Below are 16,898 nucleotides of genomic sequence, written 5' to 3' on the forward strand. Positions count from 1 at the left end.
CTGTTTTTCTAGCTCCAGCTTACCATCACTGGTTCCAAACTATTGCAGACTGAAGCCATCCAGGAAGCTTCTTGCATGTTCCAGTCTTTCTACTCCATCAATAATATCCACTTGTGATGACCCCAATTCACCACACAACTGCTCACAATCTGGGATTTTGCTGCTCCCAACAACAAGGCTGTTAGCTGGGGCTCAGGAAACTTTGTCAGGAGACTTAACAGTAATGGTTGAGAAGCATTTCATCATCCTGGTCTTCCTGGGTAAAACCAAGTCTGTGTCACGCCTTCTCCACCTCACAGCTCAAGATGCCACAATAGGGTACTTCTGCCCCCTCGGCAACTCACAGTCTCTCCACCAGCACCTGCTTGTGGAGCCTTCCTTCTATGAAGGGTTCTGGAGCAGCTGTCCCATTTAACTTTAATTACAATAAATGCTATTTTAAACTACATCAACCTCTCCAATGTATTTGCAGAGAATATGAATTCCCCTACTTTGAAGAAAATCATTTTCTTTAAAAGTACACTTCCTTTCTAGTCTGGGCAATTAGCTAAAAGACAGAAGGACCAGAGAAGGGATTTCTTAGAGGAAAGGAAACTGTGTAATGGAGAAAAAAAAAAATCACAAAATAGACCCAGCAGCTTGAGAAAATAATTAGCAGAATAAAGCAATATTCTGATTTCTGTAAGACATCATCATATAAAAAAGACAGGTTCAGTGGAAATTACATTTATTTCTGGGTATACCACATTAAAATATACACTGTATTTGTTCAGAGTATCATAATCAATGCAAAAATAGAATTCTCTTCTCCCCCATAAAAAAGTTAAGTACAATACTGTAGGCTACATACATGATATTTTAGTTGGGTCCTCAGTATTAGCTTCTTAAACAAACCAAAATCTAGTTATACATATCAAGTCTATCTTACAAAATATATACAAAAGAATATCGTAGTGTAAAAAAACAAAGTTACCAAAATATAACTTATGTAATTTACTTTACACACAAGGTATCTAGTTAACTTTTTCAAGAGCTTCACCCATTAGTCGAATAGCAACACTCTTGCCTTCATCTGTTTGGATAACAAGCAAAGCTTCAAATTTGCCCACTGCCTTTGGTCTGAACTGCACAGGCATGTTGATGTAATGCTGGGCTCTGTAAAGAGAAAGGAAAGGTCACTGGCCTGAAGCTCCGACAGCACGAGCATCCCCTGCCACATTCCTAAGCACGATGCATAGCAGAGCGCGCAGTTGGTTTTCGTGAAAGAACTTAGTATTGTTACGTTCCATTTAAATTGGGTTCTCATTTCTTTGATGCTATTACTAAGAAACTGGCCAAGGAGAGGATAATCTAAAATCAGATTTAAATAGTATTGCATATATATTCCTGGCTACCCAACAGAAGAAGGGAGAGGAGAGGTCTGTCCTATTGTGTATGGAACTCTGGGTTCTGTCTGCAGAGAGGACACCTGACATATCCTGCCCGTCTTCCACCAGCAGCATACTCAACAGGAAGGAAGTAAACCAACCTGTCCCATGCCCACCAGTATCAGGGCAGGGCTGTACAGGTTCTGCTCCAGGACCGTTAGGAACTTTTACAAAAAACTTTCTTGAAAATTTCAGATTACGTTTGACCCTTGAACAACACAGGTTTGAACTGAGCAGTCTGCTTACCTGAGGATTTTTTTTTCTCAAAAAAGTGTAGTACTATAAATGTTATTTTCTCTGATTTTCTTGATCACATTTTCCTTTCTCTGCCTTATTGTAAGAATATAGTACATAACACACATATGAAAATACATTAACTGACTGCTATTGGGAAGGCTTCTGGCCAACAGTAGACCATTACGAGTTAAGTAATACACAGATTTCCCACTGCATGAAGGTCGGCGCCCATAACCCTCGCATTGTTCAAAGGTCAACTATATCTAGAGGCAGGTAATGAGCACCCTGTGTTTAAGATTACTATGTTGGGGGCCTGGGTGGCTCAGTTGGTTGAGCATCTGCCTTTTGATTTTGGCTCAGGTCATGATCTCAGGGTCATGAGATTGAGCCCTGTGTCAGGCAGGCTCCATACTTGGCAGCGAGTCTGCTTGAGATTCTTTTTTTTTTTTTTTTAAACAAGTCAATTTTTTATTTTTTTAAATTTATTTATTTGACACAAAGAGAGATCACAAGTTGGCAGAGAGGCAGGCGGGGGACGGGGGAAGCTGGGGTGGGAAGCAGGCTCCCTGCCAAGCAGAGAGCCCAATGTGGGGCTCAATCCCAGGACCCTGAGACCATGACCTGAGCTGAAGGCAGAGGCTTTAACCCACTGAGCCACCCAGGTGCCCCCTAATGTGCCTTTTTAAAAATGGTACCTAGTCCTTAGCACTGACAAACTACTATTTTATCTTTCATGTTGCATTTCAGTACCCAGAACAATGTACAATTTGCCAACTTAAGAGGCATAAGTTATAACATAAGTTATAAGTAACTTATGAATTACGAAAATAAAGTATCCTGAAACAAATCTGACAAACCCATCATTAAAAATTTTAATATGGAACATAGAACTGTTCTATACTCAGCTGAGAATGTGTTTTTGGATTTACAGATACTCTGAATAAACTAGAATGTAATTTAGAAAGAACTGTGAATTTAATAAGCTCTAGAACACTACATGATGGATGTTTTAAAAACAGTACTTTGTACTATTATCTCTTTAACCTCTCCCTCTTACACACACACACACACTCTCTCTCTCTTAAAAGGGAAAAGGCAGAGTAAAGTATGCTGTAGCCAGAGGAAAGGTCTCATTCAAAATCCCTCACTAGCTGAAGTCTAACGTTAGAGCAAAGACACAGCCAAGAGGGAGGCAGGAGCTGTGGTAGAACACTCTAAACCACATCCATAACTACATGCCTCCATCTACAGAACCTACAAAGTATATAAACCAGGTTTCTTCCTTTTTTCTTTAATTGTAAAGGAATACTCTGTGTAGGAAAAAAAGGAGTCCGTCAGCACAGTCAAGATACCATCGTTACCAAAGAAAGTGAAGAGGAGACAAACTCCTTGGCTCCTACGTGTTGGTAAGAAGGATGGCTCAATGACAGTGCTGTCCCGGCTGTGACTTCCCCCTGGGATGACCCAGCAGGGTCTGGCAGCTCAGCAGCAGGAGCCAGCCAGGATGCTTGGGTGCATGCAGATGTGGGCACAGGAGATGAGAAATGTATTCCAATAATGTCTCAGCAGATTAGACTCGAATAGAACAACAGGTGAGCAGAAAGAATGCTTTTTAGGGCTAAGTGGGAACATAAATGAATTCTTTTTACAGAGCTAGGATAGAAATGATCACCTGGAACCCCAAAAACAAACTTTACAAAAATTGACAATCAGGGTTTCCTTCCCCTATTACCTTCTTTATAATTTACTGCTTTAAGGGGGCTAAATCCCCAACATACTTCCACGCTCCCCACCTCTGAACTAGGCAAAACCTCTGTGGCCTCTGGAGGAAGCTCCTACTTCTGTGGCATATTGCAAAGGCCTCAGGCCACTTTCACAGTTCAGTGTGAGAACCTACCCCGAGCAGCCCTGTCAGGCCTCACGACTGCCCTGGGGAAGGTGCCTATCTGGAGTGAGGCACGGATCACCTCAGGTTCTCTACAGATGACTAAAGTCACAGTATTACTCTGGAAGGCTAGAGTTCATGGTGTCGTAGAGCAGAAAGTGATCAATGAACAAAAACATCACTAATGCAAAGCTGGGAACTGCTTCTCAGATTCTGAGAACAGATTCCGTTCCACCTGCCCAGGCAAGCTAACCATTACTCTGAACCAGCATTTGTATTTCATGAGCCCCTGTGCAAAGTCAAAGTGGGATAAACACAAAAGCACTAACCATTACAGTAAGAACAGGCAGCACTATTTCAGTTTTGTGGTAAAAATTTTCAAGTGAGGGGCGCCTGGGTGGCTCAGTGGGTTAAGGCCTCTGCCTTCGGCTCCCGTCATGATCTCAGGGTCCTGGGATCGAGCCCCGTGTCAGGCTCTCTGCTCAGCAGGGAGCCTGCTTCCCTTCCCCTCTCTCTGCCCGCCTCTCCACCTACTTGTAATCTCTGTCTGTCAAATAAATAAAATCTAAAAAAAAAAATTAAAAAAAAATTTCAAGTGAGATACTGTAGCAAAGTTTTGCTTCCTCTCCAAAGCTGAAAGAAGTTGTTCTCAAGTACAAAGAAACCAGCTTTTCTGAACTTTATGTAAAATTTCAGCCTATGGAGGGGTCTTGAGAGAAGTTTTCTGTGACCTGGGGTTTACTTACTTGGTCTTCTTACTCATGTGTTTCGCAGTGCCCACCTACGGTAACACACAGGCTAACATCAGCAGTCCTCGATCAGTCGGGCAAAGCCTCATTAACTGGAGGCCCACAGGCTGCTGGGAGTCAAGGACTCAAGCTGCAGAAACTAGAAAATATGCAGCTACGGGTATTTTACAACTTAGGGCCTTTCTCCTCCACGTGGCTGTTGAAGCGATTAAAGGAAAAGCACAGACACAGAACCGTGGCGTTCCATTAAAATCCACGGGGTTGGTCCTGATGGGCCTCACCAGGGATGCTGGCTGAAAGGAAGGCACGGTCAGTAACACCCGAGATGCTACCACCTCCCGAGTGCCCCCAAGGGCTAGACACTAACACCAGCACATCGCTTATGTCCTTCTCCTAATGAACCCGGGCTGCCAGGAGCGCGGTCGTCTCTTACAAATCAGGAAACTGAGGCTGAGATGAAGCCTATGGTAACTTTCTAGATACATTCACTATTTGGTTTGCACAGCTTGTGCTCTTAGGTCAGGCGCTGAGAGGCAATGGAAGTGCTGGACCCTCAAGTACATGCATAGCAGATTTTACAGTCCGGAGGCTGGGAGGGGAGGTAGAAGAGGTGAAGAGAGAAAAGAGAAAGAGGAGAGGGAACGGGCCTCCCCCGACAGCATCTTTTTGGTATCTAGAGATACAGGTAACCTTCCAGAGTGTGGCTCTGCGAGTCTTAGAGCCTCAGAGGCAGTCCTAGAATATTCACAGGGTGGTCCAAGTTTTCATGGAACATAACATGTTTTTGGAATCACCTAATACTAAAATATAAGAGTTTATAATTAATTAAATGGCTTAAAGATTCAAAGATGGAGATAAAATTATTCTTCAGTGTTAAGTCTGACAGAACACTATTGTTAAAATTCTAGATAACAGTGACAACCCAGTTTGATATTTCAATCTAAATGTAGATCCTATGGGGGGAAAAAAAATAAATGAAGATCATATGGAAAACAAAAAGTAGCAAGAGTGACAAGAGAAAAAGGACCCGCTTTAAGAAGTATAGGATATTTCAGGGCAGCCGGGTGCTCAGTTGGTAAAGCGTCTGCCTTCAGTTCAGGTCATGATCCCTGGGTCCTGGGATGGAGCCCTGCATCAGGTTTCCTGTTCTGTGGGGAACCTGCTTCTCCCTGTCTCTCTGCTCCTCCCCCTGGCTTGTGTACTCTCTCTCTCAAATAAATAAATAAAATCTTAAAAAAAAAAAAAGGGATGAAGTACAGGGTATTTGAAGAATGACAACCAGAAAAATATCACAATAAAAAAATTTTCCTAATTAAGCTGGGACACTTTTGTCCCAATTACTGAAAATTCAACTCCCTGATCCTTAGCATAGTAAAAATAACATTTAAAGAAATTATTCTAAATCACAAGATAATTAATGTTCTATGTATTTACGTGACGGACAAAATACCGGGTAACAGGAATCATGTGCTAAATTCCAAAACATCCCACAAAGTTTGGGTTGCTACATAGTAAAGCACACTTGTGGGCAGTCATAAAATGCTTTCCTGGCAGGTTCCTCAGCGTTTATTAAAATTTATGACAAGGAATGCGCTGTGGTGCTGGTGATGGAGATGATGGGCTATAATGGAGGGGGGAGAGCTCACAAGGCACAACTCTTAGGAGAAATTCTGAAGTCCTGAAAATGAAGTCCTGCACTAGAATGAGAACATTCTGATTTATGATAAACTCACCTCAAAGAATATTTTGAATGTTTGACGTAGAAAGGCTCTCTAGGACTTAAAAACTTGAGCTGGAATTTAATATGAAACACTTTATTAAATTATGCAAGTTAGACATTTGAGCATACATAAACATACCATGCATTTCTTTAATTAAAGGTATTTAGTAAATTTAAGTATAGCCACAAAATTAGGTAAGATAATAAATCCTCATGAAAACACATTTAAAATAATTTTAATATGAATTTACTCTGATTCTGACTAGAGTAAATGTTATCCAGAAATATGTTGGTGTCAATTAGTACAGAAGAAAAAGAAAACAAGAGAAAAAATTTAAAAATGAAAATATGAAAACAAATGCCAAATATTTTCAATTTTCAGATAAAGGGTCATGAACTTCTCATGAGTTACTTTTCAAATACAGCATAAAGCATTTAAAAAATTAATCATTAAAACTTAAGTATAATTTACAAAACAAGCTTCTAAATTATCAGGAAAATATTCATTAAATAGTTGAATACATCCATCTTCCCAAAACCCACAGTACTATTTCCAACTTACGGAGTGCATAATGAAAGAATTATTTCGCAAGTTGACTTTCAACGTCCTTGACTCCCCAACCCTAGTAGGCAGAAACTGATACACATCTTCTGGGGCATAAACTCCACGGTGCGTCAAGTCAAGCTGTCTGCTTTGGAAACAGGTTTAAAAGTCAACTATTTAAAATCCAGAGTAATTTAAACAATTTATATATATTCGACAAGGAAGCGTTTTGTGTTTCGATTTGTATTTTCTCTCACAGCTCACAGGAAATTAGTTCTGTAATGGCAACTTCACTAATCCCTATGAAGACAGAAGGCGCAGCACAGTTCTCTGAGAAGGTGCAGCGGTGGGCTGCTGCGCGGACAGGACACAGATGACAGCACCACCTCTGCCCCCCTTCTCCCCGGGGCCTGGGTCTCCGCTCGCCTCTGGCCCATGTGCGCGCGGGTGCTCCTGTCACCTTAGTTCACCTCACCCAGAGCACTCCCAGCGCAGTCCACTGGACGCTCTTCATTTGTCCGGACAGACTACCCTGACAGTGGAACACAAGCTCTGGCCTCTCTGCAGCATCTGACGGCAGCGATGCAGACGCCAGCTCAGTCTGTGCTGGCTCACCCCCTCACTGCCCTGCTGCTGTCCCCTGTGGCTTGGCCCCGGACACCTCTAACTGCTCTCGCTGCAGTCTCCCTAGAAATCCCAGCTCGGTGAACCAGCAAGCCCGCCCCCGTGTGACTCCCAGATCCACAGCTCAGCTCACAATGAGCTGCTGGGCAACATGCCTGTCACCACACAGTGATCTGATGCCACAAATCCGGATTAAACCTGGGATCCTTCTTCTCAGACCTGACCCTCCACTTGTATTTCTGTCTGGGAGCCAACTCTGATCCCCCTTCTCTCTCAAGCCCCCTTACTGAACCCATTCACTGAATCCTTCAAATTTCCTTCCTATACACCTCCCAAATCTGTCCATTTCTCATCATCTTCCTGGACACTGCTTTAGTCCTGGACTACTTAAATAGCCTCCGACTTGTTTTGCCATATATACTCTTGCCTCCTTCTTAATCAGACTGCACCACAGCCAGAGGATTTTTCTATAAATACTCAAATCTGATCATGTCATTCATGGCTTCCAACAGCTTCCCAGATAAACCCCAAATTAATATCTACCATGTGAGACCCTGCACAGTCTGCCTCTGCCCACCAGCCCTCTGGCCTCACCTCACACTACTCTCCCTCCATCTGGGCTCTAGGCCTGGATGCTGCCTTTGGTTCCTCAAGGGACAACGATCCCCACTACCTGGTCCTTACAAAGTCAGGAACTTCTCCTATGCTCGTCACGTCCGTCATTTCCACTTATCCTCCTCAACTTAAAGGTCCCATTTCGGGGAGGCTCCTCCCAGGTATCACACATCAAGCTCCCTCTGTCATGTTTCCCATTTCTTTCCTTCCAGTCCTTTCCACAGGTTGTAATCAAGCCTGTTAGTGAGACTATCTGTGATGTGGCTCCTTCTCTAGGAGGTAAAGCCCCTGGAGACAAGGACTAGGGCAGTTCTGCCTCCACTACCCAACACATGGTGTGTGCTCCGTAAAGACGAGATGAACAAAAGAGTACGTAGAGAGTGTGGTTAGAACACATAATCTTTAAAGGAGCCTCAATGCTTACAAAATGTTTACAAAACTCCCATTAGAAAATAAATAACAACATGAATATTAAATTTAGCAGGTACTTAACACATACTTTTCTTACAAGTGTCTTCCTCTAGGACAAAGTTAGATCTAAGTATTAGTTAATTAAGGATTGTAAGAAACATGTTTATTAGGCAAAATACTTAAATATTATCATTAGAGCTGTGTAAGCTACTGGTATAAAAAACACATTTTAAAAAGTTTTTAAGGGGTGCCTAGCTATCTTAGTTGGAGGAGCATGCGCCTCTTGATCTTGGGGTTGTGAGTTCGAGCCCCACACTGGGTGTAGAGATTACTAAAAAATATAACAAAATATATTAAATAAAAATTAAAGAATTTTTTAAAAGATTTTATTTATTTGGGTGGAGGAAGTTCAGATGGAGTGACAGGGAAAAGCAGACTCCCCACTGAGCAGAGAGCCCCATGGGGGCTTGATCCTGACCCCAAGATCATGACGTAAGCTGAAGGGCAGACGCACTCCCCACCAAAAAGAAGTTTTCAAGAATTGACTTTCATACAGTGTTTTTTGGGAACATAAAATGGTATGGTCGCTTTGGTTAAACTATTTGGCAGTTTGTTTTAAAGTTAAACACATGCTGACCATATGACCCAGCAATTCTACTCTTCAGTTATTTTTACCCAAAAGAAATAAAAAAGTATGTCCACAAAAATACACATACAATAGTGTTCATAGCACCTTCATTTATAATTCCAGGCTCCAAATGAGAAGCCACCCAAATGTCAAATGAATAAATTGAATAAATGAATAAATTTTGGTATGATCACATAAAATGAATAAATTATGGCATGATCACATAAAACAATACTCAAGGACAAACTAAATGTACACCCTACAACACAAATGCATCCCAAAAACATGTGTGACGAAAGAAGCCAGACTCAGCGAGTTTGTATGTGTACAAAATTCGACAAAGCCAACCTAGATCAGAAAAGAACAAATCTTGGGGTGAGGGCAGGGCTGACTGCAAAGGGATATGTAAGAGCTCTCTGGGTGAAAAGAAATATTCTCTATTTTGATTGGAGTGGCAGCAATGCATGAGAACTCACAGGTAAGGACACTGAGCATTTTACTGAATTTAATTATATCTCAATAAAGTACTGGAAAAAATGTCATAAGAATGACAAAGACAACATACCCGGGTATAAGAGCAGAAGCCTCTGACACAGCTTGTCTTCGGGACTTAACTAAATTATCTAGTTTAATGAGGGAGTTTGTGGAAATTTTTGAACTTTCAGGCTCATTTTCTGCTTTGACACTCTGTATAAAAAAAAAATCACAGGGTGGGGGAGGAAAAATAAATATTCTTGGAAAATATATGGATAATTACCCGGTTAAATTCTACTATTTCCTTCACAATTTTTCGAAGAAAACTTAAGATTTTTAAATTCCCTAAATCGCAATACCTACATTTTTTCCTGGTCAGCTTCTTTACACACACACACACACAATCTTACCTAATCAAGTCAAACACAGATTTCACAGAGCCAACCCAGACCTCAAGGCATGCCAATCAATAAAAGCAAATGAGAAAATTAAGATTACAGGGCCAGACAACAGAATTAATGAGATTAGAATAATACCAGGAAAATAGTCTGCATTTTCAGGACAGTTTTCCCATGTCAGTTTCACTTAATGTTTTTAATACACACACACACACAATAATTCACTTAAATTCAGTTTAATACTCACTTGTCCAGAGAGTTGAAATCTCAGGGTATGTTTCATGTGAGACTCTTTAAGGGGGTGACACTCAACATCCCAAAACTGAGCATAATCCCCTCTATCTCTGGGCAAAAAAGTGATGGAGACCTACAAAACAACACACCCAGGGGAGAAATTTAGACACTAAGCCTCACACACCATGTAGTTGGTGTACGATTTAGCACTGGCTAGTTTTGCCACTAACTGAAAGGGATTTGAACAACTCTTCTTTTGGCAGAAGATTATACCAGATTCAAGATACACTCTTTTTTAGGGCTCTCTGTAACACAGTCCTCAAAATGCAAATGCTCTTTACATTATCAAAAAATTCTAGAGCTGTCAAGTACAAGACCTAAATGAGGAAGGTCAACCCCAGAAACACAATCCAGTCTTTCGATGAAATGGTTATGGACCCCTCTGCTGGCCATACAGTAAAGGCCTAAGGCCTAGAACCAGTTACCCCAACCACACACCTCAAAGTCATACACACGAACTGCATGCGTACAATCTGTAAAAAGGTCAGTAATGAGAAAGCTGTAGTATTTAAAAAATAGTATTTTATAAAGTTTGCCAGTGTTAAGTGCTTCCTTTATCAACGAATTTAGTGTTAAAAATGCTATTAGCTACATTAACCACTAATCAGTATCTTTGAGTCTGGACTTTACATTAAAACTGTTAAGTGACCCAATTTCTGTCAATACAGAACATAAGAAACAATGCAGCCAGCAAGTCTTAGGGTGTAGAGGCAAAGGCAGGATACTCATGGAAAAGAGGTGATCATCAAGATTAGGGAATTACACGATAAAGGGGGTATGGACACTGCCAAGATCAAGGAAGAAAGAATGAAACGAAACCATTTAGTTTCCCCTAAATGGTGAAACTTTACGAATTATCTGGAACACTGTTTTCCAACACCAAAAATAAAGAGGAGGGGACAACCTACTAGTGCTGTATGTGACACACACTAGACACATATTAGGAGCCTGAGCATTCGTTAGCTCATTTAATCCCATTCAAACTGACCGATGTTTCAGAAAATTACTATGTACATCTCTTACTTTAAGAAACAGGTACCTAACAAACTAATTTTTTTCTTCCTTCTGGATCACTATTACATACATCAATAGTGGTACTTTTTAGGGAGTATTTCCCTAAATGGTCCCAGAGCGATGTGCCTTGCTTTCTTCTCCACTAACATAAATTAAGTATTCAGACCTGGAATTCAGTTGATGAATGTGACCTGACAGTGTGGCAAGCAACGAGTTCAGTCCAAAATATACAGTGATGAACATACAAAAAAATCAAAGATCCCACAGAGGTTTCATTTTTATGTTCTCCTGTGTGAAAGGAGAAATCCTGCATACTTTTCTTTTTTCAAAGCTTCATTGAGATAGAATTCGTATACCATACACCCACTTAAAACGCAGTCAGTGTTTCTAGTGTATTTCCAGAACTCTGCAACCACCACAACCTGATTTTAAACTATTTCCAACAATCCACAAAAAACCCAGCCCCATACAATCAGCAGTCATTCCGCACTCCCGACCTTCACTTCCAGCCCAAACAACCACATATCTACTTTCTGTCTCTACAGATTTACCTATTTTACATATTTCACACAAACTCAGTCACACAATATATGGCCTTTTATCTCTGCACTGTTTCACTTAGCATGTTTCCAAGGTTCATGTGGTAGCATGTTATCACTACTTCATTCCTTTTTATAGCCAAGTATTACTTCACTGTATGGGTATACATTTTGTTTCTCCATCTATCAGTTGATAGACATCTGGGTTATTTCTACACTTTTTCGCTATCTTGAATAAGGCTGCTATGAACATTTGTGTATAAGTTTTTGTTTGAACACTGGATTTCTTTTTTTTTAAGATTTTATTTATTTATTTGAGAGAGATGGGGGTTGGTGCATGAGCAGGGGGTGGTCAGAGGGAATATGGAGGAGCAGACTTCCTGATAAGCAGGAAGCCCCATGCAAGGCTTGATCTGAGGACCTGAGCTAAAGGCAGATACTTAACTGACTAAGCCACTGAGGTGCCCTGAACTCTGGTTTACAGTGTTTGGGGGTATATATTCAGAAGTGAAGTTGGTGGGTCATATGGTAATTCTACATTTAACTTATTGTGGAACTGTCAAACTGTTATGCAAAGCAGCTGTATCATTTTCCATTCCTACAAACGATGTATGAGGGTTTTAATTTCTCCATATCCTTACCAACACTTGTTACTGTCTGATTTCCAAAATCTGGGTCATCCTAGGCATGTGAAGTGATATCTCACTGTGGTTTTGTTCTGCATTTCCCTAATGAACAGTGATTCAAATATTTTTTCATATATTTATTGGTCACCTGTATATCTTTTTTTTTTTTTTTTTTTGAGAAACATCTATTCAGTTTTTTTTTTTTTTTTTTAAGATTTTACTTATTTATTTGGAGAGGGGAGAGAGAGTGAGTGCACAAGAGCCGGGGGAGAGAGCCCAATGTGGGACTAGATCCCAGGACGCTAAGATCAACACCTGAGCAGAAGGTACTTAACTGACTGAGCCAACTAGAAGCCCCTCTTTATAATCTATTCAGACCTTCACCCATTTTTTAAAACTGGTTATTTGTCTTTGGGTTATCTAGTTGTAGGAGTTCTTTACACATTTGGGGTATAAATCCTTCATTAAATGTATGATTTCTAAACATTTTCTCCCATAATCTGGTATCCCCTTTCATGTTCTTAATAGTATCCTTTGATGCACTCAAGTTTTACATTCTGGTAACTCATCTATTTTTTTCTTTTGTCACTTGTGCTTTATTGGTGTCATATCTAAGAAACCAAGGCTTAACCCAAGGTCATGAATATTTACTATGTTATCTTTCAGGAATTTTATAGTTTCAGCTCTTATATTTAGGTCTATGGTCTACTTCAAGTTACTTTTTGGATATGGTGTGAGGTAAGGATCCAACTTAATACTTTTATAGGAGGATATCAGTTGTCCTGGCACTACTTGTTCAAAATATTCTTTCCCTATTGAACTGTCTCAGTACCCTTATTGAAAAAAATCAACTGACCATAAATATGAGGGTTTATTTGGGAACCCTCCAGTCTATTCCACATATTCTATATTTCTATCTTTATGTCAATACTACAGTTTTGATTAGTATGGTTTTGAAAATGAGAAGTGTGAATCCCCTAACTCTATTCTTTTTCAAGATTGCTTTGGTTATTCTGGTTCTCTTGCATATCTACATGAATTTAGGATCAGCATGTCAATTTCTTTAAAAAACAAACAAAAACCCAAACACCACCTGGGATTTTTTATTGAGATTATATCAAATCTGTAGATCAATTTAGGCCATACTGCTATTTTAGTAATGTTAGATATTCTGATCCAAGAACATAGGATGTCTTTCCTGCTGGGGTTTTTTTTTTTTTTTGCAACCCTTCCCCCACTGCCTTTGCCCCAGATGTTGAACTTTTGTTAAGCAATGTGTCTGTTCTTTATTATACTGCTTTGCCATTACTGTGGGCTGGGAAATGAAATAAACTACACCATAGAAGAGTATGCCTTTCCAAAAAAGTCAGAAACCTTCTGGAAGCCTGTTACACAGACCTAGTAAAGTGCACAAGGTTTGTGACTATCATTGCTCAAAGATTCTTCGATAGTCAGTAATGAGTCCACAACTATAGTCTAGAACTGATTACCAGTCTGAATCTCTGAAAAAATGGACCAATGTCATATAAATGCTATAGTTTAAGTGCATTTCAGCAGTTAGCAAATGCAAAAGTATATTACTGAGACTAAGTGAATGACTATGTCACTAAGGGATATTTGAAAAAAACTATGTCAGGTCTACCAATGGATTAGAACTTAAGAGGATCATGGTACTAAAAGGATCCATCACCATTTGCCCATGAAGATATACTGTTGACTATGACATGAACACAGTTGTTCTTGAGTGGTAGCAGATTATTACGGCTGGTGGACAAAATACTGTCTAGATTAGAGCTATTCCAAGTGTGTTATAAGTACTGGCAGCCTGTGGCCACCTAAAGCGCGTATATCAGAATGTAAATCAATCCTACCATTAAGCATGGCATTTTGTTTAGCTACTTAGAAAGCAAGAGCTCTGCTGCAGGAAGCAGCCCACTGACATGCACTGAGGCAGGTCTTCTCCTGCGGAAAGCTGGTTGTTAGCAGAGCAACACTAGTCTAGGTGAAGCCACTACTCTGGGTGGAAACAAATGAAGGTCCCCTGGTCAAGCAACACCATGTTCTTACCAATGGCTATGAAAAAAATGTCAAAACTCACCTTCCGAATTCCACGGCTTTCCAGTATACCAGAAATAGGAGAACATATGAATGCTGCATAGGTAGCTCTAAAAACATCTCCACTGTCATCAACTCCCTACAATCATTTAAGCAATCAAAGGAAAAAAACAGAAGTCAGAGTGACACCATTACCTTTATGGTTACCAAGGACATACAAACCCATTCTGCAGGGGCCAGGAGAGCTCAGTGCCCGCCTAGGAGTGGGAGCACTCCTTAACTCTGCTCACAAAGGCCCATGCTGACGCCCCTCCTTCCATCAGCAGCCACTCCTTCCTGGCTAGTCAGCTTTAGGACGGTGCTCATTCTGTTCAAGGGCGGCCTGCTCCTCAAGGACCCTGAAGACCCTTTGCTGAATGTACATTTTAACATCATATGCAATACCAGTTATTTTTTTTTTAGTAGATACAGCACTATTTTTGCACACATTTTGTTAGTATGAGGGCTCCAAACTACCACTGTCACACAAAATATACGGCAGGAAGGACATAGCATTCTAAACAACATAGGTGACGACATGCTCAATTCAGGTATAGAGCCCAATGCTGGAGACCATTTGCAGTATAGGGTCGGCTAGCACTCACTGACAAAGAGTCTGTCTCCTACACTAGCTCCTACTGGCTGAAAACACGGAACAGTACCCAGACTGTGGAAAAGAAAAATGCATGTGCATGTGCACATGCACACAATATTCCATAATAAAACTTTCAAGTTTTTTCAAAATAAAGTTATTTTCAGATAAAAATCAGGATTGTAGGAGGTAGCATTAAATGAGCAAGCACATATTTCCAAATATACTTTCTAATCTGACTCTAAAAACAATCTTGTGAAAAAGATGGGGCATGTATTAGGCCCATCTATAGAGAAAAATCAAGTAAGTGAATTAGTGGGACCAAAAAAAGCCCAATAATCTCAACCTATGTTCATAATTCAGTATAAAAACACCCTGAGTAAAGTTTAAACATTAAAATGAATATATTTAAGGTAATTATTACTGACCTTGACGTAAGGGGGAGCTAAGGATGACAGATGCCACTTTACTTCTGTGTTACCATGATTTTCAAGTTCCAGAAAATTTTCTACAAGAACACACATGTCACAAGTCAAACAATTCTTGGAGATGTAAGTAAACAAGCAGATTACTGTGATACTGTATAATAATGACTAATTACCTCATCAGAGGGGAAAAATACACTCATCAGATCCTCAGAGAAGCTCCATGGGAATTTACAGTATTTTCTAACAAAATCAAATTTGACAGATATCTTGTTTTGGATTTAATCAAAGGATAATGAAGGGCTTAAGCAAGAGAGCTGTAAGATGATTTTCATGTTAATTTACAGAGTTACTGGCTGCTGTGGAGAGGAGAGACCACAAGGGGGTCAGAGTAGATGAGGTTCCCTGGTAAGACGCCTCAGCAACAGCTGCATGGAGAGAAGACACGTGGGGTAGCGTCTATCAGGCTTGAGTCAAGGCAGTGGGAGGAAAAGGAGCAGGCAGACAGGGGATCCATTCTGAACACGGACTGCAAAGGACTTGCTAGTGGACTGTGTGGGAAGAGGGAGAGAGAAGACAGCAAATAACTTCCAGGGATTTGGCTTAATGAGCAGATAGCAGGGCCACTTACAGACATGGGTAGAGCTGGAGGAGGCAGGCTTCATGGGTAAAACAGGAGTTCTGTTTGTGAGATGCCAACAGGGCAGAAGCTGAGCAGCATGCAGGAAGAGCCAAGATAAAGAAGGGGACACAGGCGGGCCCAGGAAGAAAGAGTCATCAGTGAAACCTGAGAAGGAGCCTGTGAAGCAGGGAAAACTGGGAGAGGCACAAGAAAGTAGTCCAAGGAAGAAGGAGTGGTTGACCCCAGCCTTGAGGGGTCAAATTAACAAAGACCTATCAAGGACACACTCCCTTTTCAGTGACCTTGATAGTGGGGTCAAGGCAGGTGGCAGCACCAATTCCGTTACAGCCCGAGGAAATGAAGGCAGGGAGCACGATCCTTCCATGAGGAAGGGGTGTCGAGGAAGCAGGGAGATAGTAAGGAGATGTGGGGCCGAGAAAGGCATTCCTTAGACACGTGATGGCAGAGAGGACTGTGTGCCAAGGGAAAGGCATCAACAAAGGGAGAGAAAAGGGGCAGAGGAAGGCCCTGAGATGGCAAGAATAGATGGGCCTAGATTCTGGGCAGAAGGGTTCATTTGGGATGCAAGCAGAAGCCTCCCACTTAGTCTAATGGCTTTTGTATTTGCAGTGATGTGTGAGGCAAAATCGAGAGTTGGGAAGAGAAACCAGGAGCCGGGGAGGGGCACGAAGAGTGAAGATGTCGAATGACTACAGGAAACGGGAAAGGACACACACCAAGGAGGGCTGCTAGAACAGCCTGGTGCCCAGTGGCATCTGAGAACAGAGACCACAAATGTGCGGGTGCGGCCACCGTTTCCTCTGGCAGCGAGGTTCGGCTACAGGAGACACAGAGCTGGGAGGCGGCTGGGTCTGACTTGGCTTAGGATCTTGCCGCGCAGGACCGCAGAGGGAGGGGCACACAGCAGTTAAGAGCATTCCTAAGGCATAACTGCAGTGACAGATGACAGAATTCAAGCA

General features: G+C 41.2%; 1 protein-coding gene across 7 annotated transcripts in view; it reads right to left on the bottom strand.

Annotated features, from left to right (window-relative positions):
• Positions 1-710: 710 nt before the first annotated feature.
• The window catches only part of CEP192 (centrosomal protein 192), a 123,942-nt gene continuing 107,754 nt past the window's right edge, over positions 711-16,898 (bottom strand). For 6 of the 7 annotated variants that reach the window (XM_045065349.1, XM_045065350.1, XM_045065348.1 and 3 more), the window contains 7 exons: positions 15,300-15,379; positions 14,284-14,379; positions 9,960-10,079; positions 9,406-9,527; positions 6,581-6,710; positions 6,032-6,090; positions 711-1,155 (listed from right to left, as the gene is read on the bottom strand). In XM_045065349.1, coding sequence (XP_044921284.1) covers positions 1,014-1,155; positions 6,032-6,090; positions 6,581-6,710; positions 9,406-9,527; positions 9,960-10,079; positions 14,284-14,379; positions 15,300-15,379 — 749 coding nt within the window. In that variant the 3' untranslated portion in view covers positions 711-1,013. The remainder of the gene's footprint in view (positions 1,156-6,031; positions 6,091-6,580; positions 6,711-9,405; positions 9,528-9,959; positions 10,080-14,283; positions 14,380-15,299; positions 15,380-16,898) is intronic. The other variant, XM_004742664.3, reaches the window with a different exon arrangement.

This window comes from Mustela putorius, unplaced genomic scaffold (genome assembly GCF_011764305.1).
Source record: "Mustela putorius furo isolate JIRA1106 unplaced genomic scaffold, ASM1176430v1.1 tig00003858_pilon_pilon_pilon, whole genome shotgun sequence".
NCBI classification, from domain to species: Eukaryota; Metazoa; Chordata; class Mammalia; order Carnivora; family Mustelidae; genus Mustela; species Mustela putorius.